Source organism: Callithrix jacchus, chromosome 16 (genome assembly GCF_049354715.1).
Source record: "Callithrix jacchus isolate 240 chromosome 16, calJac240_pri, whole genome shotgun sequence".
NCBI lineage: Eukaryota > Metazoa > Chordata > Mammalia > Primates > Cebidae > Callithrix > Callithrix jacchus.
The window spans coordinates 76,549,111-76,564,222 of NC_133517.1; the positions used below are offsets into that span (position 1 = coordinate 76,549,111).

General features: G+C 42.0%; 1 protein-coding gene across 1 annotated transcript in view; it reads left to right on the forward strand.

The window, feature by feature from the left end:
• The first annotated feature begins 229 nt into the window (after positions 1 to 229).
• SNTB1 (syntrophin beta 1) overlaps positions 230 to 15,112 on the forward strand; it is a 282,625-nt gene continuing 267,742 nt past the window's right edge. The window contains exon 1 of the mRNA XM_035276820.3: positions 230 to 1,007. Coding sequence (XP_035132711.3) covers positions 434 to 1,007 — 574 coding nt within the window. The 5' untranslated portion in view covers positions 230 to 433. The remainder of the gene's footprint in view (positions 1,008 to 15,112) is intronic.

A 15,112-nucleotide genomic window follows, 5' to 3' on the forward strand; every position in this document is an offset into this window, starting at 1 on the left:
CGGCGGCGTGTGACCGCCGAGGCTGCGGCGGCTGGAACAGGTGTGCGGCCGCTGGGTGGTGGGTCCCCGCCCTTCGTCGCCAGCGCCTCCTCCCACGGACTCTCCCCGGCGCGGAGCTGCTCCGCGGCTCCCCTCGGTTTGGGGTTTTGCAACTGGCAGTTGGCTTCTTTCCCCTCCCCTGTCTCGGTCTCTCCTTCTTCTTTTAGGTTGCTCCACCCCGCCCAGGATCAGGCGAGAGGGAACCAGCCTGACTGCGGCTGCCAACTAGCGCCGAGTGCGTCTGCGAACTCCCAGAGCGGAGTCCCTCGTGCCGCCTCCTCCCCTCGGGGCGCTCTCTCCTAGCTCTCCCGGGCCCCCCGTCCTCCTCCCCGGCCACCCTTCCCTACTTTTCCCCCCTTTTGCAATCACATGGCATTTTAAGAATGCCGGAAAGATGGCGGTAGCGGCGGCGGCGGCGGCAGCTGCTGGGCCGGCCGGCGGGGGAGGCGGCCGGGCGCAGCGGAGCGGGCTGCTGGAAGTTTTGGTGCGGGATCGCTGGCACAAAGTTCTAGTGAACTTAAGCGAGGACGCCCTGGTTCTGAGCAGCGAGGAGGGCGCTGCGGCGTACAACGGCATCGGGACCGCCACCAATGGCTCGTTCTGCAGGGGCGCCGGGGCTGGGCACCCGGGCGCGGGCGGCGCGCAACCCCCGGACTCGCCCGCCGGGGTCCGCACCGCCTTCACCGACCTGCCCGAGCAGGTGCCGGAGTCCATCTCGAACCAGAAGCGCGGTGTGAAGGTGCTGAAGCAGGAACTGGGCGGGCTGGGGATCAGCATCAAGGGGGGCAAGGAGAACAAGATGCCCATCCTCATCAGCAAGATCTTCAAGGGGCTAGCGGCGGACCAGACCCAAGCCCTGTACGTGGGCGACGCCATCCTGTCGGTGAACGGAGCCGACCTGCGGGACGCCACCCATGACGAGGCGGTGCAGGCGCTGAAGCGCGCGGGCAAGGAAGTGCTGCTGGAAGGTAAGGGGTTAACCGCGCGCCGGCCGCGCACTCACCTGCTCCACTCCCCACCCGCGGACTCACCCTCACCCTCACCCTCGGCCACGTGCCGACACACCCCAGGGGGCCGGGTGGGTGTTGGGGGGACGGCAGCATAGAGTTTTGTCAACTTTTACCCACCTGGGGGCAACTTGTCTCCAGCCCGTAGTCGTTACAGGCTTTAACCCCGGAAGGGTGTATGGAAAAGCGAGGACAGCAGGGTTTCCCAGCTGGGTTGCCTGCTTGGTATACGTTTTTTCATTTTTATCTGCGGATAATCCTGGTAGAGTGTAGGGACTGGAGTATGAAATCGAGAATAAAGGGTGGACTTAGAATATTCCTACACCCAACGTTGCCAAGCGGAGCTACTGTGTAATTGCAACTCATAGTTTCTCCTTTGGCAAAATTTCCCACTCCAAAGCCTGGGTAACTCAGCAGAAGAGGGTTGACTCATAAAGGGGCACGAGAGAGGTGGCAATAATGTGAATGCTAAAACTCCAACCATCCTTCTGAACGTCTCCCCTGCAAATGGGAGACTAAGGTTCTGCCTGGAGAATTGTGTCACTTGGGGGGAAATTCACTTTCCCTGCCGGGCATCTGGCCGGTCAGCCTGGATTCCAGGTTCTTCTGGGTGAAGAGCTGGTGAAGCGGTTTTTCTGGCTGCATTTTCCGGAGCCGTTTCTGAGTGGTGTGGAAACAACTTTGCCTTTGTAAATAGTTTCCCCACCGTGTGAGGAGCCTAGAAACTCTCTTTTGAGATCTGATGTCCCCAATCCCCTAATGATTGAATATGAGTAGAATAGGAACCTCCGTTTTGCACTCTTCGGGGCTGTGTGGAGTTACGTAGGGGAGAAGAGCATTCGGTAGTAAACTGAATTCAGTCTGGCTACAGCTGCATTCTCACTTGTTTCTCTTCAGTGCTTTGTGCATACCTCTGTCAGCACTAATTATGTGCAATTATTTTATCTATTTTCTCAGCCTAGCCTAACTATAGATGGAGGTGTCTGGGCTCTTCTATTTAGTTGTGGGTCTCTCTTGAGCTTAGTTGCTGCATGACAAGCATGCTGAGCCAATGAATACATAAACCCATAGGTATTGAAACAGACGATTTCAGATGAGACCTTGTCATATGGTGATTGATTTAAGCCCTAAACTAAGGACGTAAGTCAATTTCCTGCTTACCTAGTTGTGGCCCTGCTGTGTGAAACTGATGAAGTTTAAAGTAAGGGAGCCAGCATTGCTAGTGTGTGGCCGCTGATGCAACCCCCTGCTATGCCATAGCTCACCTCCTGGCCCACAATACAGAGACGCCCTCCCCCACCAACCTTGTTTGTCTAGAGGATTTGTGATGTCTTCAGAGTCAATTGCCACACCCTGGATCCAGAAAGTGGAAAGCTATTTGCTTTAGCTTGATGATTAACATAACGGAAAAAAAGTTTTCTTGACTCAAGTGTGTGTTGGTTTGTGTGACAACGGGCAGGTGGGACCTGGGGCAAGTGTTATTTGGACTATAAACTGTTGGGCACTTGCTCAACTTGCAATACTTAATGTAAATACCTAGGCAGGGGTTGGGGTGGGGAGGAAGGCAGGTCATTTTATTTTAGGCACCATCTTTTAATAGGTCCCTTCTTTTCTTCGTCTCCTTGCTTTCAGTTTAATGAATAATGTCTTGGCAAAGAGTTAAAAAATCTCTCTCACCCAAAAGGAGGAAGAAATTTATCTGCAACTGAAAATAAACTTAGAGAAAGAGACAAAAAATCAAGCAGTTTTGTGACTTTCTTAAAACAAAAACTGAAAAGTGAGTTTTGTAGAAACCTCTAACATGACATTCTTAGAATACTTTGTCATTTGTCACAGGCAAATTTGTCACAGACCCTCTGGAGAAACCCTTTGGGTCTTGTAGATATGAACCTTCTTGGCTCAGTGTAGCCGGCTTATCCTCAGCCCAAGTTTTTCAAAATCAACTGCTAATAAAAGAAGCAGAGGCCATGCTCAGAACAGTGTCTCTTATTCTGAGCCAAAGTGTCCATTCTCAATGCAATGGTAGTCATCGAATACCGTAAGTGAAATATCACAATCCTGTCTTTTGTAGCTTAGCCCAATAAAGGGATTCCCAGTTGAAGGAGCTTATTAAGACCACCTCAAGAGTTTTTAAAACACATACCTACTTCTTTGCATTCTGAAATGCAGTGTGGATTTCAGGGTTTCTATATAGGAGAGGCTTTGAAAATGTAATCTGGTTGCCTGAGAGGTCAAAGGGAGATGTTTTAAAGAAACGTTTATATAGCAAGTGCACCTTTTTAACCTAGATTCCTTTTTTGTTTATTGGGGGAGTAGATGGAGACTAGTATTCCAGCCATCACCCATTTGCACCCCACTGCATGACATGCGCCCCCTTGTGGAGAGTTACTACCTCTACCTGCGGTACACCCAGTAAGGAGAACCCCTGGAAAAGTTTCAATGCCTGCATTCCAGACATAGATTCCCCCACAGAATTAACATAACCTCCCTGAGCCTCAGTGTCTTCATCTGCAAGATGGGAATAAAGAAACCTGTTGGACTTGCTTACCTTACAGGGCTGCTGTATGGACGAACACCTTGAGAATGAAAGACGTGTATCAAAATCTGCTGCAAGTAGTTTTACAGTTCAAATGAAATGAACATGAAACTGTCTCTTCTCAAGTACCGCCCTATCTTCTTCCTTTACTGGAGTTTATATTTCTCATTTTTATAACACTTTCTTTTTGTACTATAGTGTAATGCTAGGAGACTATTCCTGTGGGACCACGGGAGTTTAATAGAATCTGGAGAAAGAGAATCATAGCAATAGCTAACATTTCTGGAGCACTTACTATGTGCCAGCCTTGCCTGTTACACTTAGAGTAACCCCCTGAGGCCAATACTGTTGTTATTGTTCATTTTACTGATGAGGAAATTAAAGTTTACAGATATTAAGGTTTTTTTGCCTAAAGTAACATGGTGTCCAGGCAAGGAGGCTCACACCTGTAATCCCAGCACTGTGGGAGGCTGAGTGGGCGAATCATGAGGTCAGTAGTTCAAAACCAGCCTGGCGAACATGATGAAACCCCATCTCTACTAAAAATACAAAAATTAGCCAGACATGGTGCCATGTGCCTGTAATCCCAGCTACTGGGGAGGCTGAGGCAGGAGAATCGCTTGAACCCAGAAAGTGGAAGATGCAGTGAGCGGAGGTTGTGCCACTGCACTCCAACCTGGGCAACAGAGCAAAACTCTGCCTTAAAAATGTGTTTTTTTTAATAAGAATAAATAATAAAATAACATAGGCAGGAAGATTCCAGATCTATCTGACATAAAAGCTTATACTTTTAACTTTTGGGCAATACTGATGCTATGAGCTTCCACTTGGAACTGTGTACTTGAACCAGTTGGAGTTACTGGGTTCAAAGCATTATTTATTTATTTATTTTTGAGGCGGAGTTTCGCTCTTGTTACCCAGGCTGGAGTGCAATGGCGTGATCTCGGCTCACCGCAACCTCCGCCTTCTGGGTTCAGGCAATTCTCCTGCCTCAGCCCCCTGAGTAGCTGGGATTACAGGCATGCGCCACCATGCCCAGCTAATTTTTTTTGTATTTTTAGTAGAGACGGGGTTTCACCATGTTGACCAGGATGGTCTCAATCTCTTGACCTTGTGATCCACCCGCCTCGGCCTCCCAAAGGGTTCAAGGCATTCTATCCCACTCCTCAGCTATGCTGAAGTGCTGGGGAAAACTTGGCAGGAAACAGCAATTGTGTGGTCCACTCAAAAGGGACGGAGAGCAAGGAGGAGTGAGTCTTTTTTTTTTTTTTTTGAGTCTTATAGAACTAATGCACCAAGTGTCTGCTGTCAAAATGAAGCTGCTGTGGCAAGGCCCATCCCTACCATGGTTAAACACATGGCCATCAAGGAGGCTAAATGTAATCCAAACTTACATAGTGAATAAACTTTGCCCGTTAAGCTGGTGTTTAGCCAGCATTCATTAAAGTTGAGATCAGAAATCTTCACACTGCAAGCTGATTTCTCATTTTTAGGAGTGGGAGCAGGGACTGCGCATTCAGCCATGCAGGTATTGAACCCCGTAAGTCCAGCAACAGCATTCACATAGACCATAGTGTCAATGGCATCCTCTGGAGCTGGGCACAGTGCACCCACACAAACATCCTTGGTGGCAGCTCCGGGTCAGGGGGTACAGAGGAGTTTTTTGTTATCAGATTAATAGTAAAAAAGTAATTTGAAATAGGTCAACTTTTTGTGACTGAAGCTACAGGGAAATTAATTTATCCATAACTTTGTTGAGATCAAGAAGTTCAGAATGTTCTGGAAAACTCATGTTGGAATGCAGAGGTGGGTGGACCCAATAATCCCATAATACAAAAGGTCTTCTATGGAACTGGTCTGGAAAAAGTGGAAACTCAAAGGAGAAAGTCAAGGACGGTTGTTGACATTAACCCTGTCCACTAGCGCTCCCCTTCAGCAATGCTCCCCTGGAATGTTTGCCTAAGACGGTCTGAAGCCTCACTGTCACCCTCACTTTCTCCAGTGGTGGAAGTGGGAATGAATGATTGAGCAGGAAGATGGGAGCAAGTGAGGGGCAGTGAATTTCTGGAATAAAATATCAGGACTGGAAGAAAATTTGAATTTTAAGAAATCTTATTTTATTTAGGATGTACAGATTTTTAAAGAATACCCAATACCCTGGGATTCGAGTCTTGAAACCTAGGTTTTTTATCTTCTACTAGTTTCACTTTTACAAGAAATTTCATCTTTTTAGGACTTTGTTTCCATTACTGCAAAGCATAGGGAGCTGGGTTAAGCCATCTCTAAACCTTATTCTGTCTTAAATCCTATAAATTCAGACGCAGTGCACATTACTAATAACAAAATTTTAACACCCCTTTTATTATTGTAAAGTTAGTCTCACAAATAACATAGCCTAACTCTGATTTAAGTTTAAACATCAATAGAATGTCCTACTGGTAATATAAAAAAGAAATAAAATAAATTGTTAAAAAAAAAACCACATTTCAATAGATAAATGCATGGACACAACTACACCAGAGGTCATAATGAAAGAGCTAGATGTTCACACCTTTATGTTAAGTCGCTACCAATGCACAGCTGCACATGAGGAGGAGTAGGGCTGTGTGGCATTATTTAGGAGCTAGACAAGGCTTTCACTGTGAAGGACTGCACCAGGTGTTCCAGGATGTCCAGGTTCCCCAGCTTCCTTCACTAAATGCCAGCAATGTGACACTCCTCCTGCACTTCATCCTTAAAAAGCCTTCATAAATTTCTGAACTGCCACTGGGGAGGGAGGTATGGACCCTCCACCTTCTCGAGAACAAGTGTTCTGTAAGAATGCTAATTCTACCTCATCACTTTATAGTGCCTAATCTTTTGCAAACTCTTTTTCCGAAGGTAATAATAGCTAACACATGCAAAACGTTGTGCCACATGCTGTTTTAAGCACTTTACACAGATTAACTCACTGGATTCCAATACTATTAGTATCCCTATTTAACAGACAAGAAAACTGAGGCAGAGACTTTAAGTCACTTGCCAAAAACCCACCGTGAATAACTGCTGAGTCTTTGATTCAAGCACAGGCCTGTAGCTGTTAATCCTCATAAATGGCCCTAGGAGATAAATAGATCAGGGATGTTTATCCCCAGTTTGTTGATCAGGAAATTGAAGCTCCAAATGTTGGAATGACTTGTCAGCATTGGTCCTCTATTTTCTTTTCTGGTGTACTAGTTTTCTACTGCTGCAATAACACATTTCTAGAAACCCTAGTAAATTAAAACAACACAGATTTATTACAGTTTTTAAAGTCAGAAGTCTGACATAGGTCTCACTGAACTAACATCATTAGCAAAGCTTTATTCCTTTCTGGATGTCTAGGGGAAAACGCCTTTAAAAAAAAAAAAATCTTTTCCAGAAGTCAGGTCCCTAGAGATCGCCCACACGCCTTGGTTATCGGTCCCATTCCATTTCTAAAGCTTGCGATGGCAGCCTAAATCCTTCTCACATCAAATTACTCCGGTCTCTTTTCTGCTTTCCTTTCATTTGTAAGGACCCTTGTGATTACTTTGGTCACTGACAAATACACCAAGATAACTCTCTATTTTAATGTCATCTTATTAGCAACCTTAATTCCGTCTTCAACCCTAATTCTCCTTTGTCATGTAAGGTAACATATTCACAGAATCTGGAGAAGACTAGGAGGTGGACATCTTTGGATAGGGGGATGGACATTTTTCTGCCTACCAAATCTAGTTTGCTGAAGTTGTAATGATAAAAAATATTCTGGGTTAGATGATGAACCTCACCTTTATAGATAATCACTCGCTCTCTCATTGCAAGGGTTTCTCATTAATTTACATATTTCTCTTTTAACAAGTAATTTATTGTCATTTATGTACTATACACTACCAGGACATTGCCTTCTAGAAGCAACATTCTATTGACAGATACAGATGAGTGCCATGCAGATACCTACAGGAGGGAGGAAAAATGGCCATATTACGGATATTATGAGATGCTGTGGTAGCCCGTGGGAAGGGTATCTGGTCCGTTCTTAGACAGGGCAGTATAGAAGGCAAATGTTTTCAGGCAGTCCAAAAAAGAGGTTGGGCCTCAGCTGTAGCTCAGTGTGGTTAAGAGGGCAGAATGTGATCTTAAGACTTTGCTGAGAGGCAAGAGTGGGGGAAAAAAAAGTGGAGAATTGAGGACCAAGCCTTGTGGAGCTTATTACAGAATTGGATTTCAGTTTGAGGGTGAAATGTTTTAAGCAGGGAAATGTCATGCTTCGTTTTGCATTTACGAAAGATAACCCTCTAGAGTAACATGAGGTTGGTAAGGCTCCAGTAAAATGGAAGTGCCAGAGAGTGGGTGGCTTCCTGCTCTCTTCCTACTCTCCTTTCCAAACAGGAGCTGGAAATCAGATGATCTAACCCTTCATCAGGCCCATTCTGGTGTATACTTCACAAACTGAAGACACTGCGAGGTGGACACAAGGAAAGCAAAGAGGTATAAGGCATGGCTTCTGGTTTCAGGGAGGTTAAGTAATTGAGGAGGGAGGGCATTTGGGGCTGATGATGAAGTATTTGAGATGGTGATTAGTGATACAAGTTAGCATTTGGCATCGTGCCTGGCACACATTAGGCTGTTAAAATGTGTCAGAAAAAAAAAATGCTAAAGGGTAGATGAATGGATGAGTGGAAGGAAAGAGGAGGGAATAAAAGGAGGAAGAGAGGGAAGGAGGGAAGGAAGGAAAGGAAAGGGGAAGTGAGAAAAGAAGGAGGGAAGGGAGAGAAAGAATTGGAAGATTACTCCATCATCCCCCACTCATACTACAGGACTATGGTGGTAAACATTAGACATGGTATAATGACAGCTGTATCTTGCTCTGTAGAAGGGTAAAGAGTGACTTTGTAGACCTCAGAAACATTTAATGTAAGCCAGTGTTGAAAGATGGTTGACAAAAAAGGAGTCAGACATGATTTCAAAAGTTATAGAAAACGTAATTACCCTTTTAATGTTACACAGGTATTTATAACCACCTTACTTTTGACCCCCTGTGGCTCAGGGACCTAAATGTCTGAATATGTAAGAACACTTTCTACCTGAGGAGATGAAAACTGTCTGCTCAGATATTTTAATTGCTTCTTTTTTAAGTGTATGTAGCAGTGTGAGAATTCAGACTATTTTCCTTCCGTGAAGCTGATCAGAACAGCCCTTCCATTCCTTATTTCTGCTGTGGTTGGGTAATGCTCTTCATGTTCAGTGGTGCATTTTAGCAGTCACCCCATGGAGTGTGCATTAAAAATAACTCACTCCACATGGCTCCATATTTGTGAAAAGCATCTAGCTGAAGCTACCAGTGGTCTGTTTGCTGAAGGAAAATTATTCTGTGGTAGCTACTGGCCTACTAAGCGTTCCATTTCCAATGATGCTCTTCAAAGCTATTAATGTTTCCTAAAAGCCAGAAGTTCCCCTGCATTTATACCAAGTGTTTTATATACCAAACCTCATTACCCACTTCACTGGCCTTGACCTATAATGATGCTTGCCTCTAGCTCTGGCCTGCAGAGTTCAGACTTAAGACAAAAATGTATAATACCCACCACAAAATCAGTGCCCTAACAGACTTGTGCAAGTGAGCTCCATTCTCAAACTGGGATAGTCAAGATGATTCATAGTGATTATGATGGGAATTAAAATGTTTCATACTTTTTAGCTCAGTACTTTTTTAAAACATGACTCCTTCTACCTGTGGTTTGAAGCATCATTCTTTGCATGTTGGTAAGGGTGGAAAGATCTATCTAAACTGGTTGATGAGTATCACTGCATTTGACATATCCCGTTTATTTGCATTGCTGTTCAAACTGCCATTGTTTATTCCTGTCACAGTTATTTTCTTTTCTTTCTTTTTTTTTTTCTCAAAGCAGTTTAGTGCAGTGGTTTAGAGGATGGGCATTAGATTTACTCTGCCTGGGCTTAAATTCCTATTCTATCTCTTTCTAACTGTGTGCAAATTATTTAACCACAAGTCTCAATTTCTTAATAAGTGACTTTCCTCTTTGTGGGTTTGTTCTGAGGAATAAAGGGGTTATGTATGTGAAGCAGTTAACTCATTGTCCAGAATGTAGTAAGCACTAAATTACATCTCCTGCTTAGCTAAATATTATTTTTCAATAGGGTTCAATCTTATAAGTTATAGGGTTTAATCATGTTATATAAAGTCATTTGGGGGTACAAGGAACAGTTTGGGATTTGCCACGTAGGGAATGGACGGGTGTAAGGAATGACCAAGGCGAGGTTGTTTGCTTTGTTGGGGTAAGAGTTATGACTCCACACACGGGTATTTCGTTGATGATTTTTAAGCAGCATCAGATGTTTTCCATCAACCAGACCACAGTGTAGGCTGCTGTGGGTTTTGGTGGGCGAATATGAAATCCGTATTAAAATGCTGGTTGTGCAGAAACATGCAGGAAACTGTTTTGTAAAGGGAAAGGCAACACACAAGATTTAACCTACACAGCAAAATTCAAACTTCTTTGAAAGTTTGAATTTTCAGTTACTTCAGTCTTCCAGTAATTATGGAAATGTGGAAATATTATTACCCAAGAAAGCCAAAATGTTTTTTTTTGACTGTTAATTTCTAAAACTTCTTTTGATAAATGTACATACATGTAATAATATAATTGTTATTAAACCAACATTATACTTTAGTTTTTTATTCTACTATTTAGTCCTGTGCTTCATGGAATCCCAGAGGCCATCCCGTGGAAGATAGCTATCATTGTTTAGTACCTTTAAGAAAGAAAAAACTCTTCAGTGTGGAGTCTAATAAAATAGCTGCTTAAAGTTGGGACACCAAAGGGTTATCTCTTCAATGCAGGGAAAAATGAGAAATAGACCCATCACACAGAAAGGGGACTTGCAACAAAGGAACTTGCAAGGCTCAAATTTGGTCCGGTAGAAGGAAGGAAAAATGTCTCCCCTGAGATTTTGAACTTACAATGTCATTGTGAATTTTAAAAAAATGTTTAGGCAGATAATTTAATTTAAAGTGGTCTCCGGTGGGGAGGCCCCTGGAGGAATGATAGGAGCAGCTGTTCATACTCTCTGAAAGAACTCTGTTTCCATCCAGCTCTCCAGTGATTTTAAGATGTCAGCAATTTTCAGGCATATTCTCAAAATCAGAGATGATAAAATATGAAAAAGGACTGCTTGAATTGATTGAATACAGTGCCTAATAGTCATACAATACTGTTAAAATAATGAATTTTTAAAATATTTGTAAGGTGCGATCTTGTTGGTAGATTGAAGCAAAATTTTCATACCATTGCAGGAATGAAATTTAACCCCTTTCCTTCTAAAATAGAACAGGCTGGAGGGGAGACAGATGTATATATATATATATAAGTTACAAATAAATTTTCTAAAACAATAATAAATTATAAAGGATTGAATGTTGCCACAGAACTTACAGGATGACCAGAGCAGGCACTGTGGATATCTGAAATTGAATGGAATGTTTCATAGAATAAGTGACTTACGTAGTAGAGTTACATTTGCAAAGTGAAACTTAAAATACAGGTAATGATTTGGCTCTTTGAGCCTTCCATTTCAAATACTTTCATCTGAAACTTTCTTTCATCTGCAGTGAAAATCGAGGTTAATGACTTTTTCTTTCTTGCTTATAATATTCCTACATTTCCTCTGTTCCTTACTTCATTTTGCAAATTTTTCTAAATCCAAATAACATATGATTATAACATTTCTTTGTGTGCCTTTGTCCACACCCTCTTCTGCCCAGAATATTAGATATATATTTCCCAGATATAAAACTTAGAGTATTAAAATATATATACAAATGTTAAAATATATATTCTAATATTTTAACCTATATTTGTATGAGATATATTTTAATATTCTAAGTAATATGCTTCTACTGCTTTTCCTTGATATATCAATTTTAGGCATTATTGACTAAGTAAGGCTGTTTATAAAATTACGGCCCTGACAGGATCAGTCCATTTTCTAGCCAAGTTATATCCATTATTAGGTTTCTTGGAGTTATTAACCACTTCTCTTTTTTTCTGTTTGTTTACTTTTGGGAACTTAGCTCAATTTTTTTCTTTCGAATGCAAAAATAAATTTATTAAATTTCCAGCAGTAATTTTACTTTTTAAATGCTCATGCATATCAACCAATCCACCCATTCTGTATATATATATTTTTTTCCTGGAGCCCTGCTACTCTGGACTGGTCCCATCTAGGTCTGGTGCATTACCATCTTCCCTGGGCCGTCTTTGGCTCGCTCCTGTGTCTGTTTTCCTGGATCCATGGTTACCTTTTCTCTGAATTTACTCCCTAGTTTCGCTGGAGCACATTTTTCAGTAGCTTCCTGAGAAAGATATTTGGTAGGTAAATATCTGAAAATGTCTTTAATCTCTCACTGGGTAGATAATTTGAGTATGATATCCTAAATTTGCTGTCACTTTCCTTCAGCATTTTCCGGAGTTGCTGGTGAGAAATCTTATGCCATTTTCATTCCCTTTTAATAATCTTTTTAAAAATAATTAATTGTCTAAGTTGTATAAAGTTGGCATGAGACTTTTGTTAATCTATTTGCTAAGCATGTGATGGACACTAATAAGCTAAAGCCATGATTCTTAAACTATGTGTGAAGGTGTCCTTACATACCTAGGGTGCCCCAATGAACTTGCAAGAATGCCAGGGAATGTTTTACAATTTCAAGGAAGATGTAGCAGCATCTTTTGGACACCAGATAAACCATAACTTGAGTTTCAACATAAGATTGCTACATTCCTTCAGTGATGTGATATCTTTTAAAACTTAGTGTTCTCCAGTAGCTGTGATTTTTCAAAATATGAAAATTAGTATGGAACAGGAAATGAGAGTGGTAATATCTAATATTTTATAATTGTAAGGTTTGAAAAGTTACATAATGCCCAATAGGTGCTAAGTTTTTAGGACATAAATACTTACTGTTGTGTGGGTCTAATTACTTAATAAATAGACTTGTTGGGTATTTCTTTGGGCCCCAAGTGTGTCATGAAAAAGATCACTAAGACACTAAGGGCACCATTTACCAAGAAGGTTGAGACTTCTGAACTGAAGACTCTTACACTACCTGCATGTGGAAATCCTATTAATTGAACACTGTACTCTCCGCATTGGCCCACTAATAAACTGATTTTTGTTCTATCTTATTATTTCTTTCTCCAATTGTCCTTCTTTATTTTTATTCATTTTTTTTCTTTCTGGAGAATTACTAGATTTATGTCTACATCTCTTGTATTGATTTTTCATTCCATCTATGCTATCTCTAAGTTCCCAAACCATTTTCTTGTTCTTTGATTGTTCCTTTTTTATAAAGCATCCTCTTGTTGTTTTGCAGATACACTATCTTTGCTTGTCTCTCTGAGCATATGAATAATAGTTTTTTGAAGACTTGTTTGCACCAGTATTGACTCAGATGTCTCCAAGTTCCTTTCTCTCTACTTTGTATGCTATGCATATTTGATAATTTCATCTATTTTGAGGTTTGTCCCATCCTTGTGTACACCAAGAGACAGAATCTGAAATGAGGATCTAAGTGCAAAAAGTTTATTTGGGATGTAATTCTAGGAAATACTGGCAGTAAAGTGCAGACACAAGACAGTGAAGGAAATGAACTATAAAGACCCAACTGGCTGGGCGCAGTGACTCAAGCCCGTAATCCCAGCACTCTGGGAGGCCAAGGCGGGTGGATCATGAGGTCAACAGATCAAGACCATCCTACTCAACATGGTGAAACCCCGTCTCTACTAAAAATACAAAAATTAGCTGGGCATGGTGGCACGTGCCTATAATCCCAGCTACTCAGGAGGCTGAGGCAGGAGAATTACCTGAACCCAGGAGGCAGAGGTTGCGGTGAGCCGAGATCGTCCCATTGCACTCCAGCCTGGGTAACAAGAGCGAAACTCCGTCTCAAGAAAAAAAAAAAAGACCCAACTATTAGCTGCTCAGTCCCTCTAGGGCTCGGCATGTCCCAGCTGAAAGTGAGTGAGAAAATTGGTAAAATGGATTTACCAAGTCTCCAACCATCTTTGCGTTAAGGGTTGCTTCTAAGGCATTAACACCGTGGCAAATCTGGCCAGCATCTCTATGAGGGTTGTGTGTACTCCCAACAAAAAGATGTCCTCAGGGAGAGAACTGAAGGTATTTTTTGTAAGCAACCTTCGGCCCGTGGGGTTGAATGCAGAGGAGACATAACATGCTAACATTAGGCTTCATCATAATCACATTCCTTAATCTAAAAGAATTCAGAGGAAATCGTAGTGGAAGGTGTATTGCACATAGCCCTAGACACATTTTCATCTCAAATCTTTTATAAGAAGCTGGTTAAGACAGGCAAGACAATATTTTGGGCCACCTATATCAGATTTTAAAAAATTTCTTGGAATGTGTGGCTAGCAGAGTGTTTGTTGTCCAGCCAGTTGCCGATTGCACAGTTCCTGTGAGTAGAATATGTACAAGTTAGATTCATGGAACTGAACGGGGGTATTGCCTACATCAAGGTTTCTCAACCTCAGAGCTAGTGACATTTTGGATCAGATAATTCTTTATTGTGGAGGCTGTCCTTTGTATTATAGGATGTTTAGCAGCATCTCTAGCCTCTACTCACTAGACGCAAGTAGCATTATCTTTTTCTAGTTAAAAAAAATCTTTAGACTTTGACAAGTGTTTTCTGGAGGGCAAAAGAGCCCCCAATTGTGAGGCACTGGTGTACAGCCTATGGCTCTGGTTCTCAAATTTGGCCACATATTAAAACCCTCATGATTGGATCCTTTCCTAAGAGGTCCTGATTTTAATAGTCTAGGGTTGTGGAAGGTTTAAAAGTTCCCCAAGTGATTCTAATCTACAATCAAGGCTAGTCATTAACTGCAGGGCTGCGAAACTTGTTGAGTGTAAGATAATTGGATATGGTGGGGCCTGTGTTAAACTGGGCATCTAGTTGCCAGATAAAAGAGATTTTTCTATTCTTACAGATTTGTTTATCTTTATTTGTGCTTTGTAGCAAACATAAAACATTTTTAGCACACTTCTCTTTTAATAGTATTATTCTTGTATGATAAGAGAACTTATCGAGTCTCAGAATGAAGATCAAAACTAGGTGTGGAATAAAGGTGGACAAACCAGCTTTGCAACCTTGTGCAATCACTGCACCTGCCTGGCCTCAATTTTTGCATTGATAACAAGAGGATAGCAATGACACTTTCTTTATAGGGCTGATGTAACAATAATGCAGAACTTAGTGCATATCTGGCCCATAGAGGTCAGGATGTGTTGACTCTTATTAGGAACTGTTTGTCTTCCTCCACTTGAATGTATGCTCCTAAGAGAAGAGAACAGGTCTTATCCATCTTAAAACTTCAGCGAACTGAGCACAATTATTAACCCATTGACAAGTGTCCGTTCATCATTAGCAAAGGCCTTCACACAGAAGGATTTGGACAAAAAAAAAAAAAAAAAAGGAAAACAAGTTCCTTTG